This window comes from Phascolarctos cinereus, unplaced genomic scaffold, assembly GCF_003287225.1.
Source record: "Phascolarctos cinereus isolate Bilbo 61053 unplaced genomic scaffold, phaCin_HiC Scaffold_4;HRSCAF=312, whole genome shotgun sequence".
Classification (NCBI taxonomy): Eukaryota; Metazoa; Chordata; class Mammalia; order Diprotodontia; family Phascolarctidae; genus Phascolarctos; species Phascolarctos cinereus.
In genome coordinates, this window is record NW_027555847.1 from 650069112 (window position 1) to 650090279 (window position 21168).

Consider the following 21168-nt stretch of genomic DNA (forward strand, 5'->3'; position numbering starts at 1 on the left):
TGGCAGAAAAATGAATGTGAGGAAGAATAATTCTGACAACTCATTTTTCCCCCTTATGGCATGTTGTGGTCACACAACACTCTCACATGTGATATCTCATTTAATCCTTACTTAAAAATAACCCCATGAGGTAGGGGAAGGGAGAATAAGCATTTATAGAGTGCCTACTACACACCAGGCATTATACCAAGAGCTTTATAAATATTATCTCATTTGATCCTCATGGCAACCCTGCAAGGTAGGTATTGTTATTATCCCTGTTTTACAGTTGAGGAAACTGATGCAATCAAAGGTTAAGTGACTTGCCTAGGGTCACACAGCTAGTAAGTGTTTGAGGCTGACTATGAACTCAAGTCTTCCTGACTCCAAGCCCAGACTTGTATCTACTGTGCTATCTAGCTCGTAGGTTGCACAAGTTTCTCCATTTTTATAAGCAGTTTTGATATAGAGGAAACAATCTTGGAGTCATATTCAGAAAATTTAGATTTGAATTCTAGCTCCAATGCTTATCAGTCCTATGACCTTGGGCACTAAGTCATCTGACTTAGTTTCCCAACCTGTAAAATGAGTATTATCTACCTCACAGTGTTGTTTCAAGGAGCAAAAAAGACAGGTTAGGCACAGAGTCAGTATTTGAATCTGGGCCTCTTGACCTTCTTCACTGGGTCAGCCTTGATTTCTTTTACTGTACCAGTAGTGAATCTTTTTTTGTTTGTACATAGGAACTTGCTTATATAGTTCATTAACTCTGAGGAGAACTACAGTGGGGAATCCTAGCCTTTTGCCTTGGACAAACTGATGATATGTATGTCTCTTGAGAAGTTCTTGGGTAGGTCTTCAAAAGCCCCTGGGCAAAATTCTAGTCTGAATGGACCATAAAGCTAACTTTGAGCTCTGTGAACTGGGGAATACTTAAATTTTTTTTTATTATATTACATTTTTCAATGAACTTACACATCTATTTTCTCTCTCTTCTCTCCATCCACCCTCCCCACTTGAAAGAAAAAAGAACAAAACAAAAACCTTGTGACAAATATGCACAAACATAATATATTACTGCTCTGCTTATATGGGGGAACATAGTTTACCTGAATGTTGTATCTTACCTAGGACCTAACACTGTGTTGTGCACACCATTGATGTTCCACACATTTTTTTTTGTTTCTTTGTTTTTTGGTTTTAGACAATTGGGGTTAAGTGACTTGCCCAGGGTCACACAGCTAGTAAATGTCAAGTGTTTGGTCTGAAGCCGGATTTGAACCCAGGTCCTCCTGACTTCAGGGCTGGCACTCTATCCACTGCGCCACCTGGCTGCCCCTCCACACATTTGTAGTCAATGTTTTAATCTGATTTCTCTATGAGACTTTAAACTCTAGGGTCAGGCCTTATTTACAGTAGTATGAGAATTACTTTGGACAAGAAATGATTTTGATATGATTTCATTTTGTGACAGCAGTGGCATGAGTCTGTGTTCCCAAAGGCACTAGGATGATTCAGACTATCTGACCATGACCAGATGAAATTAGATTGAACTGGTTTCCCCACTTTAATTAGTTCTCTGTCAATTGAGTGATGGATTTAATTCAAACATATGCATTTCATTGCTTTCTTGGCTGTGTTTCTAAATCTGTGTCTTTAAAGAACAGATATTATGCCAAAGAAATGTACGAAAGTTGTAGTTTTTAAAAACATATCTCATTGAACTAGCATATTGCAGATACTGTTGGTGTGGAGAAGTCAAGTGTTTCATTCAAACCCTCAATAACTTGGGATCAGTTGCACCATTGTGCAAAGGAAAGTGTGGTTGAAAATAAACAAAAATACCAAGAACTGGCAAACTATTGCAGTATAACAGCCTAATTTATCTATAGAAAACAAGCATAGACCTTCAGAGGGACCTGGGAGTTGGGAGGGTTGCTATTGATTCTTCACAATGTAGCATAGGCTTCTTAAAGTCAAAAGAAAAATGAGAAGACTAGTACAAAAGCAAACCAAACAACCCAGCTGCTAAACATGTCTATGAAGACGGAAAAAAAAAAGTCTCCATGGGCAAGACAATGGAAAGACTGGAGATTGAAACAAAGGCAATTTTTACTGATAAAACTCACTTTTTCATTGAAGGTTATACCAGAATTCTTGCTAAAAAAAAAAAGCAAACCTAAGTGAGACTATAGGATCTTATTAGGTTGTAAAACATCCACTCAAGACAGTCTTTTGGAAAATTTTTTTTTGCTTCATATGGTCCTGAAAGTTTTGTCTCCATTAAAGGAATGATAAACTTTGATAAATATATTGATATAACAAAAAGTAGATTCATTCCAGAATGATAGAAATTCCCACATGGAGATGGAATACTGCAACATGATCTCACAGCATGCTACATGTCACAGAAGATTAAGAAATTTATCTGAAAGATAGAGATAAACTTGCTTCATTGGCCTGAAAACTCATTGAATTCATGCCATGGGTTATCATTGAGGTTAGACTTGGAGAAAGTAAATTATTTGTTAAAGGTATGCTTAATAGCCAAAGTGATGACAGTATGATTTCATGGTGAAGAATTAAGGAATGTATATTGAAATTTTCAAACTCAAGGACAAATCATATTAAAGAAGTGATTGTAGCAGAATAAGGCATACATTAAACTTTTTTTATGTAAAGTTATAAGATTTATGGTTATGTTAATGTCATGATTTTACTTTTTCTTGAGTAATTTGCTACGTATTTTAGGAAGTATCTTTGGACCCTCACCAACTTGGGGTAGCAAGGCTACCCCAAGATGAATTTACTTTGTAGGTACACATCCACTCAAAACTAGGGTTTTGGGGAGCTCACCAGCTCCCACATTAACCAGTCAAAGGACACAATTCAAAGCCATGGCCTTTAATGAACTAATATTGCTTTATTAAAAAAAAAGTGGCAATAAATAATTTTCCCTATAAACCTGGGACACACTCTCCCACAAATTCATACACTCTCAGAGGGAAGAGGGAACATGAATGGAGAAGCATGTACATAGGAAACCATATATAGCCATGCTATCTAAGTGAAGGGGCAACCCATACTACAATGGTCCTTTCCAAGCACAATTTCATGAAGTAGGACATTGGGGTTCTTCTTTCTACTCTCATTATGTGATTTCAGCTAGAGTCCTTAGGAGAGGTACCACCTCTTTCTCATAGGAGGAAGAATGGCCTCGCCCAATTTTTTTTTTAAAGTTCAGAAGTTTAGTTAGTTTTTTTTCTTCCTTTGGTTCTTTTAGGAGAGTCCAAAGTCTTAATACACCAACTCATTAGACTAGGGAAACAACAACAAAAACAACATCACTGCTCTGTGGCTTTATCTCATAAAGTGATCTGTATGTTTCCTTGAGTCTTGGCTAAAATGGGCATTTCCTTCTAGAAGGGGATTTCCAGCCCTAGGTACCAAACTTTTCAGACACAAGAGAGCTAATGAGTATCTTCAGGCTCAAATGTGTTTTGTTTTGCTTTGTTTTGTTTCAAGTTCTATTTTCTGGACACCAAGCAAGGTTTCTGCCAGATGATGATTGTTTGAGAGGTTCAGAAAATCCCTACAATTTCCTGCTAAACTGTCCCCAGTCAGCACGTATTTTTAAGGTGCCCTTCCAGAAACCTGCCAAAGACTTTGTGGAGTTGTCTGTCTCATCTCTTTCTGCTCCCAATCTCCATCCCAAACCCCAATTTCTTCTCCTTCAAACTCTTGCTTTACAGGAGTAAAGACTTGGCCTTCCTGCTGAACAAACCATATACCTTACTTTTCATCTCTCTCTCTCTCTCTCTCTCTCTCTCTCTCTCTCTCTCTCTCTCTCTCAAGCTGCTTTCTTCTAAACTTTGTGTAACCTAGTATGGTTGAATAAATGAATGAATAAGTGAATGAATGAGTGATAAAACGTTTATTAAGTGCTTGACATGTGCCAGGTATCATGCTAAGTTCTGAGAGTAAAAATAGCAAAATCATCCTTGTCTTTAAGCAGCTTAAATTGTAGTGGGGGAAGATAATAAGGGGAGCTAAAAGGAGGGAACCAGGAGGAGGGGAGAGGTAAGCACATGGCAACATGGTTTAGAAATAGCTGAAGTTATATGGAGGTCTTATTCTAGGCAGAATAAGGCAAAAAGCTGATTTCCTAGAACCTAGTATCTAGCAACAAAGTCCAAGGTTCCAGTGGAAGGAAGATAAGGAGGATGAGGAAGATGGCTGAGGCAGCTAGGTGGCTCAGTGGATAGAGTGCTGGGCCTGGAGTCAGGAAGACCCAAGTTCAAATTTGGCCTCAGATATTCACTAACTGTGACCTTGGGCAAGTCACTTAACCTTGCAAAGGAAACCAGAGGGTAGCAAGTTCACAGATCCTCTGAAATCTATTTGCAGATGCAAGGACCTCAAGTTAAGAAGCCCCACCCTAGAAGGAGAGGAGAAATCTAAACCACGGCTGCTGCATGCTACTGAGATGTGATGAGAGTAAAGATTGTTAGATACAGAAAAGCATGATACAGATATGATGGCTGCTTGAGAGCCTCTGGGGGCCTGGATTTGAGGTGATGTGTGTGCTAAAAATAGGAGACCCATCTGCTGCAAGTGTCTGAATGCTGGAGGGCTCAGGGTAATCACTCTGGGCATATGGACAGTGCTGAGAACCTTCATGCTGAATTCTGAACCACCTGAGAACACGGGTAAAGGTTTCTGGATACACAGAGAAGGTAGCCATGGTGCTTCAGATGAGTGACAGTGCAGTGATATCAGGGTGCATGAACCAAGCCATGACTTAGTGCTCAAGTGACCTTCATTGGTGGATCATTATGTTAGATTGCTGTCTGGAAACAGGGCTAGTCTTCCACTTATTCACTGCTCAGAAAACTGATTAAGAAGGAAGACAGAAGATGAGCTTAAAGAGAGTGAAACAGTGAAAAGAAGGCTAAATCTGGATTTAGAGTCTGAGGACCTGAATTCAAATCCCAGCTCTATCTCTTCCTAGCTGTGTTCATCTCTTTAAGCCTCAGTTTTCTGATCTGTAAAATCAGAGGGTTGGACGAGATGACCTTTGAGGATACTATGACCCTATAAATCATTTCACCTGTTTGGGCCTCAGTTTACCTATCTGTAAAATGATATGATGGGACTAGATGACTTCTAAATCTATGTACTTAGAATTGTTGGAGAAATAATAATTAACCAGGTAGGGTAGGGTTGTACCCCACAGCTCTTTCTTGGGCCCAGTCCTCTTTTCTTTCTACATTCTCTCAGTGATCTCATCAGTTTCCAAGTGTGCAATTAGTAACTCTATGTGGGTAACTTCCCAAGCCACATATGTCCCTTATCTTTCTCCTATCCTGCATCACCAACCACTTGCTGGTTATCTCCACCTGTGTGTCTAATAGGCATTTCTTAATACATCCAAAATGGATTGCTTTATCATTCCCTTCTAACTCACCACTCCTCCTCACTTCCCAATTTCTGTTGAAGGTACTACCATTCTTCTAATTACATAGATTACAATCTAGAAATTATCCTTGGCTATTCACTCTTCCTCATTTACCATATATAATCAATTTCTAGGTCTTATAAATTCCATTTCCACATTTGTCAAATCCACACTGTCACTTTCACTCAGAGGACCATGGACCCTAATTCAGGCCCTCACCACATCTCACTTGGACTGTTTCAATGGCCTTTTAATCTACCTCTTGGTTTCACATCTCTTCTCTCTCCAATCCTTACTTTTTACATCTGCCAAGCAGATATTCCTAAAGCAGAGCTCAGAATGTATTACTCTCTTGAGCTTGAACATCTTCATTAGCTCCCTAGGACAAAACACAAACTTCTCTGTTATTTCAAATCCTTCACACTCTGGTTCCAGTCTATTTTTCCAGATGCATTTCACATAACTCCCTCATGTGCATTTTCCCAGCCAGATGGGACTATCTACCCTTCCCAGCACACAATATTGCATGCCCTACCTTTGCATTGCACATCCCCAAATTCCTGGTATGCACTTCCTCCTCGATCCCTCCTTCCCTTCAAGGCTTAGCTCAGGCTCTACCTCCTGATCCTTCTATCATTAGTCTTCTCCCCATTTCTGGAATCCCATAGGGTCTACTTTGTATTTCCTTATCTGGGGATGCACTGGATCTTCCCTCCTGTTCCCCTAAAAGAAGATGTGAAGGCAGGGGCTGTTTTCATTTTTCTCTTTGAATTCTCAGTGCCTAGCACAATACCTTACACATAGTAGGTTGGGTTATCTCACAGAAACTCAGAAGAAAAACATGCGAGACTGAGGGAGGCAGTGGAAAGAGGGCTTCTTTGGGAATCAGAAGACCTGGGCAACTAGGTTGTGCAATTAGGAGGCAGCTAGTAGATAGAGCGCTGAGCCTGGAGTCAGGAAGACCTGAGTTCAAATTGAGAGAAATGATTATTTCTTTCTCATATTAATAGCCAATTATTAACATTGGGGAGACCCAAGTTTTTTTCCCTGTCATATTTCCTTGTTCAGTCTCTCAAGGACAGGGCTGATGGAACATAGAATTAACCTTTTCCTCATTCTGGGTATTACTACTAGATCAGATTTCTAATCTAAGGTGAAACTCCCTTCTCTCAGGCTTGGGTGGGGAATATAGATTCTTTGTTTAGATTGCCCAAGGGCAAGCTTGGTGATCTTGTTCTTGAAAGCATGATGACTGTAAGGGAAAGCGTCTCTCCACTTTCCTGACTTCAGAGAATATGCAGATATTCCAACAACTTGGAATGCCTTTTTCATAGTCTTCTGTGCCAGAGCTAGATGTGCACATGACTCCAGTGGAGACGGCTCAGCTCTCTTTCCTTCTCTGGCCATGATCAAGGGAAGGCATGCTATCAACTGGGTGGATAAAGAGGCCTGAGGCCTTTAATGTCCTTGCCTAGACTGATGGGGGTGCCCTGTTCTTATTACTTGTCCTAGCATACCCACATCTTGGGAACTGATCTCTCAAGGTATACAGAACTTCCATTTGCAGCCTCCTCACCATTCTTGTCTATTTTGCAGGTACCTCCCTTTTTCTTGGTTGAAATTTAACAGCAAAGAGTTTCAGTATAACTTATTATGAGAGATAAATTGAACCAAATAACCACTCTACAACTTTTTTTTTCCGGAGTTATTGTTTATTGTGTGTTGTTGTAGTGACATTGTAGAACCGGGTTGTGTAGACTGTAGAGTTGTGGATGTGAGTTAAGTTTTGAATTGTCATCATACATTACACACCTGAAGAACAGAGCTGAATAGTCAGTCACCAGGGCTATTCAGGTGTTCAAAATCCGACACATAACAGGACTGGACAGTTCGAGGACTATTGTTTTTGTTTTTTGTTATTTTTTTGTTATTTTTTTTTTGGTTTTTTTTGGGGGGTACTTATTTGGATAATTGTGATTGTATTGCAAAGACTTTACAGCCTGCCTAGGGCACTTGGAGGGGTTGTTGAGTCCTGGCTAAGGTTTATTGGAATGGAGAAGGGATAACTTTTATCATGAACTTCCTGAAACTGGGAAATTCCAATATCAATAAAAAGACAAGTGTTATTGGGGTTACTTTGGAATTAGTTATTACCTCCCCCCCTCCCCTCTGGGAAATAGTGAACAAGGATAAAGCCAACATGGTGAGAGGGGAGTCTGAGAGTCATAGAGAAACTCTCCAGAGGAGGGAAACTCCATCCTCAGCAGCCCCCAACCCAGTGGCAATAATTCTGTGGAATGCAGGTTGTCAACCTGCCTGTACTGTTGTATTAGGGAACCAGCTTTCCACCAGGTTGTATAGACTGTAGAGTTGTGAATGTGAGTTGTTGTTGTTGTTTTAAATTACACTCCCCCAAAATGCAGAGTTCCAAGGTTATGATTTGTGGTGCTTGCAGAGTGTGGATAATTTGGAGGTGCAGAGAATTCACAGGAACTCGATGTCCAGTCCCTCAGTTCCCTCCAAGAGGAGGGAAATGCAGCTTCTAACTTTGTGCTCCATTGGGCAAGGTTGCTCCAGAAGCTGATGATTGCAGGAGCACTGCCTGTTGAGCACATAAACAACTACAGACTGACCCAAGTACCCAAGGGGAAACCCTATTGTTGCACCCCTATTGTGGCACCTATCAGGGTAGTCTTTCAATAACTTGAGTTGATGTGCCAGAGAGAGAGAGAAGAAGAGGGAAGGAGGGAAGAGCTATAAAGGGAGGAAGAGAGATAGGAGGGAATGTAAAGGGAACATAGAGGTAGGAAAGATAGAGAGAGGAAAAGGCAGAGTGGGAGGAAAGAGGAAGGGGTGAAGAGGGAAAGAAGGAGAAAGGAAAAGAAAGGGAGGGAGAGGGAGCAATGGAAGGGGAGAAGAGAGAGAGAGAGAGAGAGAGAGAGAGAGAGAGAGAGAGAGAGAGAGAGAGGAGACAGACACATCAGAAATTACCCAAACTGGTGTCACTTGGCCTCAGGGACGGGAAACTGAGGCAGAAAGGAGGCTGCTACAGTACAAGCAGACCTTGAAGTGAGTCCAGATGGGCAGGAACTATAAGCAGGGCCACCTCCTCCTGAAGGGTCAGGAGACCAGAGGTCAAGGCAGCCTGCTGTGGGAAAACCACCTGCAGACAGCTGCAAAAGAGCCGGTGGAGCAGCTGTCTTACTTTGACTTGTGGACCAAAACAAACACATCTGTGCTGGATTCACTCAAGAGGAATCCAGACTTTGATCAGAAGCCGAATTCCAGTGCACCAGTACCAAGCAACAAAGATACATTTGGGGCTTTGTCTAGACCCCAAAGATCCTAACCTCAGTCCTCAAAGCCTTTCCTGGGTCCTGTCCCCTCAAGCATCAGAGAGAGAGTGGAAGGTGGGTCGGTAACACTTCTCTCAGATGCTAAAAGGTTCAGGACCACAGGTCAAGGCAAGCCACTCTGGCAACAGCCCAGAAGGAAGGCCTCTGAAGAGGCCCACCCTCCCACCCCTTCACTTCTGGGCTGTATTCCTCCGTCTCCCATCGATTGGCCAATATCGACACTTGTTTACTGGGTGCACTTAAGAAAGGAATTCAGCACAGGTTTATCAGGAAGCTGTGGTCCACCAGACTGATGTTTGATGGGTGCCACAGCAGCAGAAGTGGGCATGCACCCACAGGAGTTAGGCCAGCCCATTACAGAGGCAAATGCGGCAGAGCGGTGAACAGGGGCTTCCAGGTTGGAGCAGCGATGTGGGAGAGGGGCAGCAGCTTGGCAAGCCAGAGAGCTGTCAGGTGGGCTGGCCACAGAACTGTGAAGATCACAGCTACAGAAACAGGCAGATGCAGGCCAGGGGAACAAGGGCGTTCCTGCACAGAGGCACACGAGAAGCACCAGAAGAAGCTGGGGGTTGGCATTGGGACTCTGCTAAGGCAACACACTAAAACCGCCTGCTGCCCACAGGGGAGCTCGTTGGACTCCCTGGCATCAGGAGGACAGAAATGATGGAGAACCGGGGAAGTCGAATCCCCTCTCTCCAACCGTTGTAGATGGGCAGTTGGTTGCAAAATCTGGATGAAGAGGAACTGTGTCAGGTGGGCTTAAACTAGGAAGGGGAGAGCAGCCACATGGAGGGAGCTGGCAGTGCAGACTTGGAAGGGCAGAACAGATGTTAAGGATCGGAGATTAAGGAGTGGGGGCACAGACTTGGAAAAGGGAGGTAGCTACTATATGATGAGAGAGATCAGAAGGTACTGAAGCATAGCAGTTCAGGAGCTACAGAAATGAGCATATGGGAAAAGCAAACAGTGGGGCTGTGAGAGCTGTGGGGAACACAGGCGGCTACATAGCCTGGCCAGACCACTATGGGATGATTCCAGAGTTGTGGTAGGAGACCAGCTTTCATTCAGCTCTTAAACATTCATTCTATTTATCTCGCCCCACTGAGACTGGAAGGAAAGAAACCCAAGAGGCAGATGATTTCAAACCCTAAGGTTCACTGAGGTTCCTTGGGTCTGAACTGAAAGTGGAATAGCTAGGGGTGGGAAAGGGGGGTTAAAAGCACAGGATATGGCAATCTTTTTGTGCATGAATACAGACATTTCTACCCTGTTATTTACCTTCCTATTCTGCTGTAATGAAATGTGTGTGTGTGTGTGTGTGTTTTTCAATGGTCATGTATATTTTCTTTGGTGTGGCATAGAAATGTAATGGCCGGGGCTCAAGCTTGAGGTTTTGGGATAAGTGACTCACAATAGCACAGGGGACCAGAGATGTAACAAGAGGATCCAGAGTTGTGTGGGAACCCATGGGGACCCAGCGTTACACACAACCTCACTTTGTGACCATTGACAAGTCACCTCACCTCCCTGTGCCTCAATTTCCTTATCTGTAAAATGAGAGGATTGGAATAGGTGGTCTCTAAGGGATCTTCCAGCTCTCACGTTCAGCAATTCTATCTGTGAGGACCTTCCCAGGACAGCTCAGGAAAAGCTGCCCTCTATCTCAACCTTTCATGGTATGTGTCAGTCTTTGGGTAGGCTTTACCTTCCTGTGGACACAATCTCTTCCCATTCCTCTCTGGAAGAGCCAACTGAAATAAGGGGTTAACTATGACAAATCCATCTCAGACCACAGGCTTCCTGGGGATGGGGGTATTTTCCCCCTTTGACCAGGTTCTCTATATCTCCCATTCCCTCCCCAGCAGCAGTACTCTATTGCTTCCACCCCTACCCCCTATCCCCCATCAGAACTCAACAGGTAACAAAAAACCATACTTGTCCAACCCCTGTGTATGTGCCTCACCCCCCCTCCATACCCCACCCTAAATTGGTCTTCCCCCAACACTCATCCCCGCAGAAGGAGTCCAGTGTGGATGGCAGATCCATGAAGATTTCAGGTGTCAGGTCCCACATTAGTCAATCAAGTTCAAAGTCAGACATTTTGAAAAGTGGATGGGGTTGAGGAGCAGAAGTGTGAAGAGTTCCAAGATGGTCAGCATAAAAATAAAACTAGTCCAGGAACAAGGGTATAGGGAAATCCAAGAATCCAAGAGCCTCTTCCCCTTCTGCCCCCCCAACTTTGGGCTCCAAACGGATTCCTCTGACTTCAGTGGACAGGCAGAGAAGAAGCCTACGGATTAGTTAGAAAGGAGGACCACTCCCATCCCCTGGTAGTATGGGAAGGGGAGGATCTAGACTTGAACAGAAAGCACCTGGGGAGTCTGACATCCCACGAGTGCTGGGGGCTGTGGCAGATGAAGCGGTCCTGGGAAGAGGCCATGGGAGGGGCTCAGTGTGCGGGGCAGGGGCCAGGGACAGTTATGAAGTCGCCATGTTCTCCTCATCTCTCACAGAGCCAAGTTGATCTGGGGCTTCTGGGAAAAGGGAAGGGGTCCAGTTAGCCTGGGTCAGAGGCTGGGGGGGAGCAGCCCCCAGAGCGTGCTGAGGATTGTGGTGAGGGCCAGAGCTGAGGAGGCCTGGGCCCCAAGGCTAGCCCCATTGCAGTAGTCATACTGGCAGCAGGACGTGGTGGCAGCATTCTTGGTGTAGCCATCGTACAGGGTCTCAAAGCAGGTGGGGACGCAAGACTTGCTGACTGTTACCCTGGTTGGAGTGATATCTGAACAAAAAGAAACATGTTCATGATTCCAGGGGTGGGCAGCTTTTGCTCTGAGCACTTCCCAGCCTTACCCCCAAGGTGAGAGCCCCAGTCCTCTCTAAGACTAATTCCATGAGGACAGGGCCTGAGTTTTCTATTCTGTTGTCTCCTCCAGTGTGTGATTGAGCTCACTTATGGCAGGGCCCCCACATGTTAAGAAGCTGCAGGACAGACACAGCCAGGAAAGGATGGGCTTCAAGAGCTTGATGAGGAATAAAGGGTAAGAGTCACATCCTCAGAATCATCTGAAGGTGGAAAAATTACAATGGAATATTTACTGGAATGGTAGGAAGAAATCAAATGGAGCTCTCAAAGCCTAGCCTTGTCTCTTAAGCCCTGGCTTTGCCACTGTATCTCAAGATATGATAAATTCCTTCCTCTCCCTGTCTCAAGGTCTCAAGAGATGTAATGAGATGATTATTCAGGTCTGTCTCAGCTCTGACTTGGTCACTGCTGTTGCAACATTTTGAAATTCTAGCCCTAATTGTGAAAGGGTTGATGGGACTACTTACAGGTCCGGGTGGTCATACAGTAGTTGACATAATTGGGGCACCTCATGGGCTTGAAGCAGTTGTACCCTTTGTATTCACAGACATAGCATTCCAGGGCATGGGCTATGTATAGAGGAGATACAGAACGTAGTTATTAAAAGGTTAACATTACCTTCCCCCCCAATCCTTACTATCTCTGGCTAGAGCCCAAACATTGGAAATGGGGGAGATGCCTTCTGGGCAGGTACATTCCCAAAGGACTGGACTCAAGGACTCAGGCCACAGCTGTTGTTCCCCCCAGGGCACATTTACCTCTCTCTCTCTTTTTCTAATATTTCAAGTGGTTGGCATCATGGATCTCACACAACCTACCCCTTCCTCCCACCTCTGGTATCCTAGACCCTTCGATTCTGCTATGGTCCCAGATATTCCTTCCTAGAATCGGATTGCTGGAATAAGGCGAGGAGAAGCATTAGAATTCCAGCCCTTCTGGGCACCTCCCCCATCCCACCCCAACCCCTGGAAGTCAAACTGGTTGTCTTCCTTACTGAGTGGCTGGGCCATGATGGTCATGAGAAGCAGGATTGGAAAGAATTTCATGGTTGAAAGCCGGGGGAAGGATTGCTAAGTTGAAGCAGGAAGCTGCAGGCAGGATTCTTCAGCCTGGAGAGAAGGTTAAGGGGAAAAGAGGGGGAAAAAAGCATAGGGAGGAAAGGATTAAAGAAAGGCTTCAAGTCTCCCATCCCTGCTCCTGTCCAGCTCTGCTCAAAGCATTCCCTGTTTCTCCTCCTGTCATTCTCTCTTCTCTGCCCACCCATCCTTCAATTCATTTCAAACTCTTCATTTGGAAAGGACACTGTATTTGGAGTCACAAAACATCTGTTCAAATCCTGGCTTAATGTTTTACCAGCTTCATGAACTTGGGCAAGTCATATTATTTCCTTTGGCTTCTATTTCTTCATCTGTAAAATGAGGTTATTACTTATCAAGGTTTGCAAAGTGCTTTAAAGATTATTTAAAGATATTATCTTATCGGGTCCTCACAATAGCTCTGTGGGGTAGATGCCACTTTATCCTCATTTTATAGTTGAAGAAACTGAGGCTCAGTGACATCATATGACCTGCTCTGCGTCACAGACTTGGGTAGGATTTGAACCCACTTCTTCCTGGTTGCAAGTGGCCCCTTCTAGCTCTTAATGAAACCAAACATTTATTAGGCATTGACTATATGGAAGTCCTCATGATAGTTATCTTCAAGGGCTCACTCAAACACTTCCTCCTCCAGGAAGCCCTCCCTGTGACCATCCTAGTCCAGATTGTTCTTTAATCAATTCTATAGACTCATCAAATCTATGAGCTGTCCACCTAGCCCAAGGTGTACCTCACCAGGGAATTGTTTCTGCAATAAACCTAATAAATACCCATGCAGCCTTCACCTAAAGGTTTTCTGTGAAGGGGACTGATTTTATCTTTAGCTAAAATCTGCCTTCTCATTGTCTAACCATTAGTCTTCAAGCAAGACAGCATTTCAAACTTGATGAAATGCATCCCCTCCCTTCCTTGCCAAGTCTTTTCTTCTGAAGGTTAAACATCCGCATTTTCTTCAAAAGATCTTACGTGAATGGCTTCCAATTAAGAGAGCCTGGGCCACGCCCATCCAACGGTTCCCTATTCTTGTTGGCTAGGGCTCTCCGCAACCTAGACTGTGAGCTCCCTGAGGGCCCCTCCTTTCACCTCTCTGCCGCAGTCCCCCTCCCACCTGAGCCCTGCATAACACTGCTGAGAAGGGGGAGGGCTCAGGAGATACTGCTAGGATGTCTGAACAGTAGACTGAGGGGGCTGTGACTCAGCTTATTCAGTCTCTGCTCAAGAAAGGAGCTTCTAATGCAGCAGAAGGCGTTTAGGTCAGACATCCTGGTGCCTAGGTCACAAAAGCCCCCTAAAATAAACAAACAAAAACCCCTCCTTCTCTCTAGAGACTTGCCCCCAGATATATTGTGCTGTCTAAACACCCAGTCACCAGCCCCTGTCTCGCCCATTCTCATGGTGCAGTAGGCTTGGTAAGGGTTAAAAGGATGGGCGGAGTTGTCGGTACCTTCCCAGGGCGCATTAACTGTTCATCCAGCCTCTCTGCTTGTCCCCCATCACTGCGCCATCACTACGGTCCCTATGATTCAGCATTCCGCAGTACCAGAAATCCGCCCCCACCCTGCCACACCCTCTGCTCTAATCAGCGAGCTCTATGATGTTGACTACCTTTGTGAACCCCATCAGCAAGTCACACATCCCAGCCCCAGCACTGATGTCGAAGGATCCCGGGCATCCTTCGGGAAAAATGAACTGACCGAAAGCTTGAGGAAGGAAGATCACCAATACGGCCCCGGAGCGGGAACGTTGGTACCTTCCATGGGCTCATTAACTGTTAATCCGATATTTTTGTTCCCATTAACCGCAGCCCCACTGCGCCACCATTACGTCAACACTGCACCAACATTACGTCAACACTGCACCAACATTACGTCAACACTGCAGTCCCTATGATTCAGCATTCTGCAGTACCAGAATCCCGCCTCCACCCCGCCCCCGCCCCGCCCCGCGCCCCTTCTGGCGTAATTTATGAGCCCTAAGATGCAGACGAATTTCGTGACCATCATCCACAAGTCACTGAATCTTTGGAGCCTTAGTTTCCCCTTCCGTAAAATGAGAACAATACTGGCACTAACTGCGTCAGAGGAGTATTTTGAGAAACAAGCTTTGCAAACTTTAAAGTTAACACAGAAATACGACGCATTAATACTATTATTAAGTTTTTACGTAATAATTAGTATTTTATGCACATTATTTTGTGACTTCTAGTTGTTTCTATCTACGCCCAAGTGAAAGCATCCTTCCCTAGGGCACAGTCTTATGGTCCTTATCCACTAACTCTAATCCCATGTTTGGCGTTAAAAGATCTCGGGCATCTTTTAGAAAAATAAGAGCGCGACTTAATTAGGAAGGAAAATCATCATTACGGCCCTGGAGCGGGGATGTTGGTACCTTCCTAGGGCTCATTAACTGTTAATCCGGTCTCTCTTTTTGTCCCCATTACCTGCGCCACCACTGCGCCACCATTGCGTCAACACTGCGGTCCCTCTGATTCAGCATTCTGCAGTGCCAAAATCCCGCCCCCATCCCGCCCCATCCTCTGCCGCAATCTCCCCCCCGCTCCCTCAGTCAAAAAGGGGCTCTAAAGGAGCCTAGGGAGGAGGGAAGGGATATTTCCTCATCTGTAAAATGAGAATAATTATATCACCTCCCTGTCAAGGTTGTTATGAGGTCTAAGTGAGAAAATACAGGAAAAGCGTTTTACAAACCTCAAAGCATTTTTATAAGTTGTCAGCAACTATATAAACAATAGCTATCATAATAGTAATTATTATAGCCCAGAGTGAGGGGAAAGCGGAGTGCCGGGCATAGACTGGGAGACGGGGAATATTGGGGGGGGCGAGCCCGGTAGGGGTGCAGAGATTGAGGGGGAAAGAACTGGCGGACTGGAGAAGGAGAGATGCTGGAGGGGGGGCGAGGGAAGAACTTGGTAGAGGAAGGTGAAATCCTGGGGGAATTGGAGATCAGGGAAGGACAGGAATGTGGAAGACAAGGCTGGGTGGGGAGCTAAGGAGTTTCTGTAGAAGCCCCCAGTTCATCCCAGCAGGTAGAGGAGCCCAGGACTACCCTATTTGCCTTGACTCCTCCTCCCTGAGAAGCCCCTTAAACAGCCGTTTACAGCAACTGGTAGGGTCCAGAAGAGACCCTTCCCAGGCTCTAGGCTTTCCCACATATCACTCACGTCCAGGTCCATCCGGGTCCATCTGGGTCCTTCCAAGTCAGTCCAGGTCCATCGTGGTCCATCGAGGTCCAAGCCCGCAGCTGCAGCCGCAGCGGCGGCTGCGGCGCAAGTGAGGCGACAGAGGGGCACCGCCGCCTTTTAGACCCTCTTAGGCTCCGCCCCCTCTCCAGACCCCCTCCAGCTCCGCCTCTCGCTCCCTTACTGCAGAGCCCCCTCCTTTCCTCCAACCCCACCTCCACTGCAGAATTTTGGCTCCTAGCCTAAAATCCTACCCCAAGTCCGGGTCCTTGACTCAGAATATTGCCAGGACCCCTCTCCCCCTACCCTCCCACCCACCCTCATCGTCACCCCTTCCCCCAAACTAAGCTTTTAGCCCATGGGAGACCCACACATCAGACTATACCCCAGGCTGGGCCCCAGCCTCTGCAGTCCTTTCTGGGCTCCGCCCCACACCTCCTTCTCCCTCCCTCAGATGCAGACTGCAGTCATTCCCTCCCCCTATTCCCCCCATCCTTGTCCGCAGTCTCCCCACCTTCTTCAAAACCTCTGCAAAATCTACTTCACCACCTCCCTGCAGAGTTCTCCTCACCCCTCCCAACCTGTTTCCCTATGCTTACATAATCTCTGCGGCAAATCCTTCACTGCACCATCACCACCCCTACTTTGTTCAGGAACCTTCTACATACTGACCCCAGCCAAGAATTTGGCCCCTGTCCCCAATCCCAAGCCAGTTCTGCCCCACATCTCACTCCCAACTCTGGACCACCCCTAGTTTACCATCCTCAACCCCCCACTCCCACCCCTCATCTCTCCAGAGCTGATCCTAAAACACCACACCTTTGTCTTTAACCAGTCTGTCCCCAGAACTGCGAGTGAGAGGCTGTGAGACAGTCACAGGAGGCTAGATTAAGAAAACATCCATGCGTGTGTTGACATTCCCAGATACAGAATCACCCTCAATCACACAGATACACATTGACAAGCATACATCCATATACATACACAAATACGTCTAACTCACAGGATTGTTGTGAGAAAAGCACTTTGCAAACCTTAATGATCTATTAAAATGTGATTTATTTTCTGTATGTCTATTCAAATGGAGACTACCTCATTTCGTTTCTTTATCTCTTATTACATCTTATGTGGATTATTGTGATCTCCAAAATGTCCTCCCTTCCAGTCTCTCCCTTATCTAATCCCTCCTTCCAGATTCATTTCACCATGTCACTTATATAATCTGTCTACTGGTTATATGTCTTTTCCTGGACTTCAAGGCCCTTCACAGTCTGGAATCTGCCCCCCTCCTCTCTTATCTTTCCAATTTTATCTTCCTTTATTCTCTTCATACTCTGTATACCTGAATCACTGAATGCTCCCAGTATACAAGCAACTTTTTCTCTTACATCTGAAATCTACCCCCTCCCCACTCCACCCAGTTAGTCCTTTGAAATCTTTCCCACAGTGTCTTCCTCCAAGGTCCCATTGGATCTCTTCCTAATATGAACTCCTGAAGCCCTGAACCTGATCTACACTTATGACTCTTTTCACATCCTGCATTTAACTGTTGGGATTCAGATTTTCAGAAAGGAAAAGAGGGAAGGGAAGAGTCCTCAAAGTATAGCCCAATGAAGTAGCTCTGATTTCTTAATAGGTTCCTAAAAGCATCTTATTAAAAGGGTGGTTTGTGAACATTCACAAAAGGGAAGCGAAGATTAAAATAATGATTTCATTAAGATTAGACTCTGCAAGGCTAACCTCATTTCTTTTGTTGGGAGGGTCACTAGATAGGTAAATTAGGGGAATGCCATATATGAGTATACATGGATCTCTGCAAAGGATTTGACAAAGCTTTTCATGCTCTCATGGTGGGCAAGACAAAGACATGGGGATTAGATACATTTGGGAAGATTCAGAACTAGTTAGATGCCTGGACCCAGACATTTGCTAGCTGTGTGATCCTGGGAAAGTCTCTTAACCTCTGCTTGCCTAAATTTCCTCATCTGTGAAACAGAGCTAATAATAGCACCTACCTCCTGCGGTTGTTGTGAGGATTAAATGAAATCATATCTGTAAAGTGCTTAGTACAGCACGTGGCATGTAGTAAGTGCTATATAAATCTTAGCAATGATGATGATGGTGATTAATCAACTGAAATCAACCAGGAGGGAGGTCTCTAGCAGTGTCCCAGGGATCTGTCCTTGGTTCTGTTTAGTTTTTTTGTTTATCTGTTTGTCTTGTTGTTGTAGTTGTTGTTAATTGTTTTTCAATCAAAGACTTGGATGAAAGTCTAAAGGGCATGCTTATCAAAACTGAGGATGATGTGAGGGCTAGTTAACATGTTGGATGATGAAACAGGAATCTCCCCCCCCAAAAAAAAAAATCTTCACAGGGCTAGTACATTGGGCCAAATCTAATATGATGAACTTTATTAATAGGGTCCAACACAACTTCAGTAAACTGACTGCCAAAACTTGGGACCAGGAAGGCTAGGCTAAGACTTAACTCATTTCCCTTTCTGACAGGGTTTCTTGACTTCTGGCTCAGCAGGAGATTTTTGGTCTTATCAGCTTAGAGCAGGTGAAGTTCCTTAGCCTCCAGATCAGATCACTAAGGAAAAGCATCACTAGGAAGTTTCTGGATATTGTAAACAGAGGGATTGATCATGGAAGTCAGTGGCCATACCATTTATACCACCAGATTGTGCCAGTACAAAGTAAACTGGTTTGTTCCTTCACTTATAGTTTCTAACTTGATTGAGCAGAGATAGAAGGTCAAACTATTCTGCCCAGAAACCTTCTTCAGCAAACTCACTGTCAGCCAGAAAAGACTTGGAAAAGCAGCTGCCTTTTCAGATTTGTTGGTGATGTGAGGAAGAATGACCTGATGAGAAATCCCTTGAAAGGAAGCTTATGGTGGTTTAGATTATCTCAGTCATCTGGAGGATGATCTATGAGAGATAATCATGGGAATGCTATGACTGATCTAGATTTTAGTGAAGCATGTGACAGGCATTCATGGTGGGAAGGAGAAACATAGAAGCAGAGTACAGTTATGTGGCTTTGAAAATAGCTGAATGACTAGCCTCCAAATGGTGCCATGTTAATGGATTGAGGTCTTTGAAGGAAGACCTTAGTGGAGTACTTCAGGTAACTGTGCTTAGCCCTGCTCTTCCAGACATTTTCACCACTGACTGGATAAACAAGATACAGTCCATTTATCAATTTTATAAACACTACAAAACTGACAGTTGTTAATTTATTAGATGACACACTCAGGATTCAAAAAGAGATCACAACAGGTTAGAATCTTCTGGAATGTTCAGGATTCAAAGAAGATCTCAACAGATTAGAATGTTGCAGAACATATCTGGGATAAATCTAACTAGAGTCTTAGACTTGAGTTCTATGTTAAGGCTAGCCACAGTATGACAGCCACAATTCATTCCATTTCTGATTTGTAGCTGCCATGATCTCTTTCTTCATGCTTGTATAGGAGGGTTTGTCATTTAAGATATACATATTTTTGGTAACTGAAGGTGCTAAGATTCCTTTGTTGCTGTCTGTGAATTGACTGCTAAGTGATTGCAAAAGTGAATAGGGCAGTCTGATTCCTTTTCTGTCCTGCAAAACCCCTGTGAACTCTATTCAGGGTCAGAAATGTAAACCTTACAAGTACAAGAATAAATGTTTTCCAAAGAACTGAAGTCCATCTTCTATCCCTTCCAACATCATTCCTCCCTAGTCAGGGAAGGGGGGGCAGAACCAAACAAAACCCTTGTAACAAAAATGAATAATTAAGCAAAACAAATTCCTGCATTGGCCATGGCAAAAAAAAAAAAAAATCTCTGGGGGTTGTAGTGGTCTGCAATCTCCTTATTAATCAGTATGGATCTGGCAGCCTAGATGGCATAATGGATAGAGTGATGGACTTGCATTTAGGAAGACCTGAGTCCTGCCTCAGACACTTACTAGTTTAAACCTCTGTCTGCCCCAGTTCCCTCAATTGTAAAATGGCAAACATAATACCTACCTCCCAGGGCTGCGTGAGAATCAAATGAGATATTTGTGAAGTGCTTTGCAAACCTTAAAATACTATGTGAAGACTACCTATTTATTGCTGTTGTTTCTGTTGTTGTTGTTAAACAGAGGGGGGCCTCAAAGTCAAGAAGAACATTTCTGATATGTACTGGCTATATGATTTAACCTCTCAGTGTGTAGACCTCCACTGATATAGAGTTTCCTCACCTTGAAACTTCTTATATCAATGAAATCACCAGTCTATTCCCTATCCACAAAAAAGAAAAGAATATTCTATTTATATTACAGTAAGCATTCCAAAATGGAAAGCATTATCTTTCCCACAAAACCTGACCCTTTTTTGAACTTCTCTATTTCTATTGATGGTTATTACTACCTTTCTAAGCCCCAAATTAGAAATCTTTGGAGTCTACTTTAACTCTTTCATTTTCCTCTCCTCCAGTCAGCTGCTATCTTATCCATTCATTTCTTACTAGTTTCATTCCAATCATAGTCTCCTGATGCCACTGTCCTAGTTCGTGACTTCCACCCTCTGGTCATAGTTCTGTCCTCTAGAGCCAAATAAAATACATCTAAACCATCTTCCACATAACAATCTTTCAAATGTGGAGTGGACATTGCCTAGTGTTTTCAAATGATCTTTAGTAGATTTGTTTTGGGGGCACATTCAATACTTTGAGATTTCAATCTGGGACTCAGAAGAAGAGAGAGGTTGGAGATACAGATGTGGCAATCATTTGTACAGAGATGGTAAATGAAACCATAGGAATGGATTGTATTGTCAGGAGAGAGAGAGAGAGAGAGAGAGAGAGAGAGAGAGAGAGAGAGAGAGAGAGAGAGAGAGAGAGAGAGAGAGAGAAATGTTAAGGACAGAGCTGGGGGGGCACTTTAATAAATAGGAAAAAGGAAAAGGAAAGACAAAGGACCACTTAGAGAAACAGGAGTATGGGAGAATGCTTGGGAGAGTACAATGTCTTGGAAGCCAAAGAAGAAAATTATATTTAAAAGAAGGGAGTAGCAAACAGAATTTGAGTAAAGACAACTGGAAAGTTTTTAGTAGAATTTACCCAGGTGAGGATAGGTAACTGCCAAGCATACTAATTTACTTGAACTGTCTTCAAGGCCTAACTTTAGCCAGCTTTTTAGCTCTACATAATTTTTCTTGGCTCAGAGTTCCATACCCAGACATCTGTCTCT

The 21168-nt window shown here is 44.2% G+C and overlaps 1 protein-coding gene across 1 annotated transcript; it reads right to left on the minus strand.

Annotated features, from left to right (window-relative positions):
• Positions 1-7126: 7126 nt before the first annotated feature.
• Positions 7127-16050, minus strand: LYNX1 (Ly6/neurotoxin 1). The gene is made up of 4 exons (XM_020995000.2): positions 15932-16050; positions 12651-12765; positions 12124-12225; positions 7127-11572 (listed from the first exon to the last, which is right to left on the minus strand). The coding sequence occupies exons 2-4, from the start codon at positions 12700-12702 to the stop codon at positions 11361-11363; spliced, it is 366 nt and encodes a 121-aa protein (XP_020850659.1). The 5' UTR covers positions 12703-12765; positions 15932-16050; the 3' UTR covers positions 7127-11360.
• Between the last annotated feature and the right edge of the window lie 5118 nt (positions 16051-21168).

Coding starts and splice junctions, on each gene's coding strand:
- LYNX1 (XM_020995000.2), bottom strand. CDS start 12,702: ATGAAATTCTTTCCAATCCTGCTTCTCATGACCATCATGGCCCAGCCA. Junction 12,226..12,650: donor CATCATGGCCCAGCCACTCA/GTAAGGAAGACA, acceptor CTCTATACATAG/CCCATGCCCTGGAATGCTAT. Junction 11,573..12,123: donor CTGTATGACCACCCGGACCT/GTAAGTAGTCCC, acceptor CTTTTTGTTCAG/ATATCACTCCAACCAGGGTA.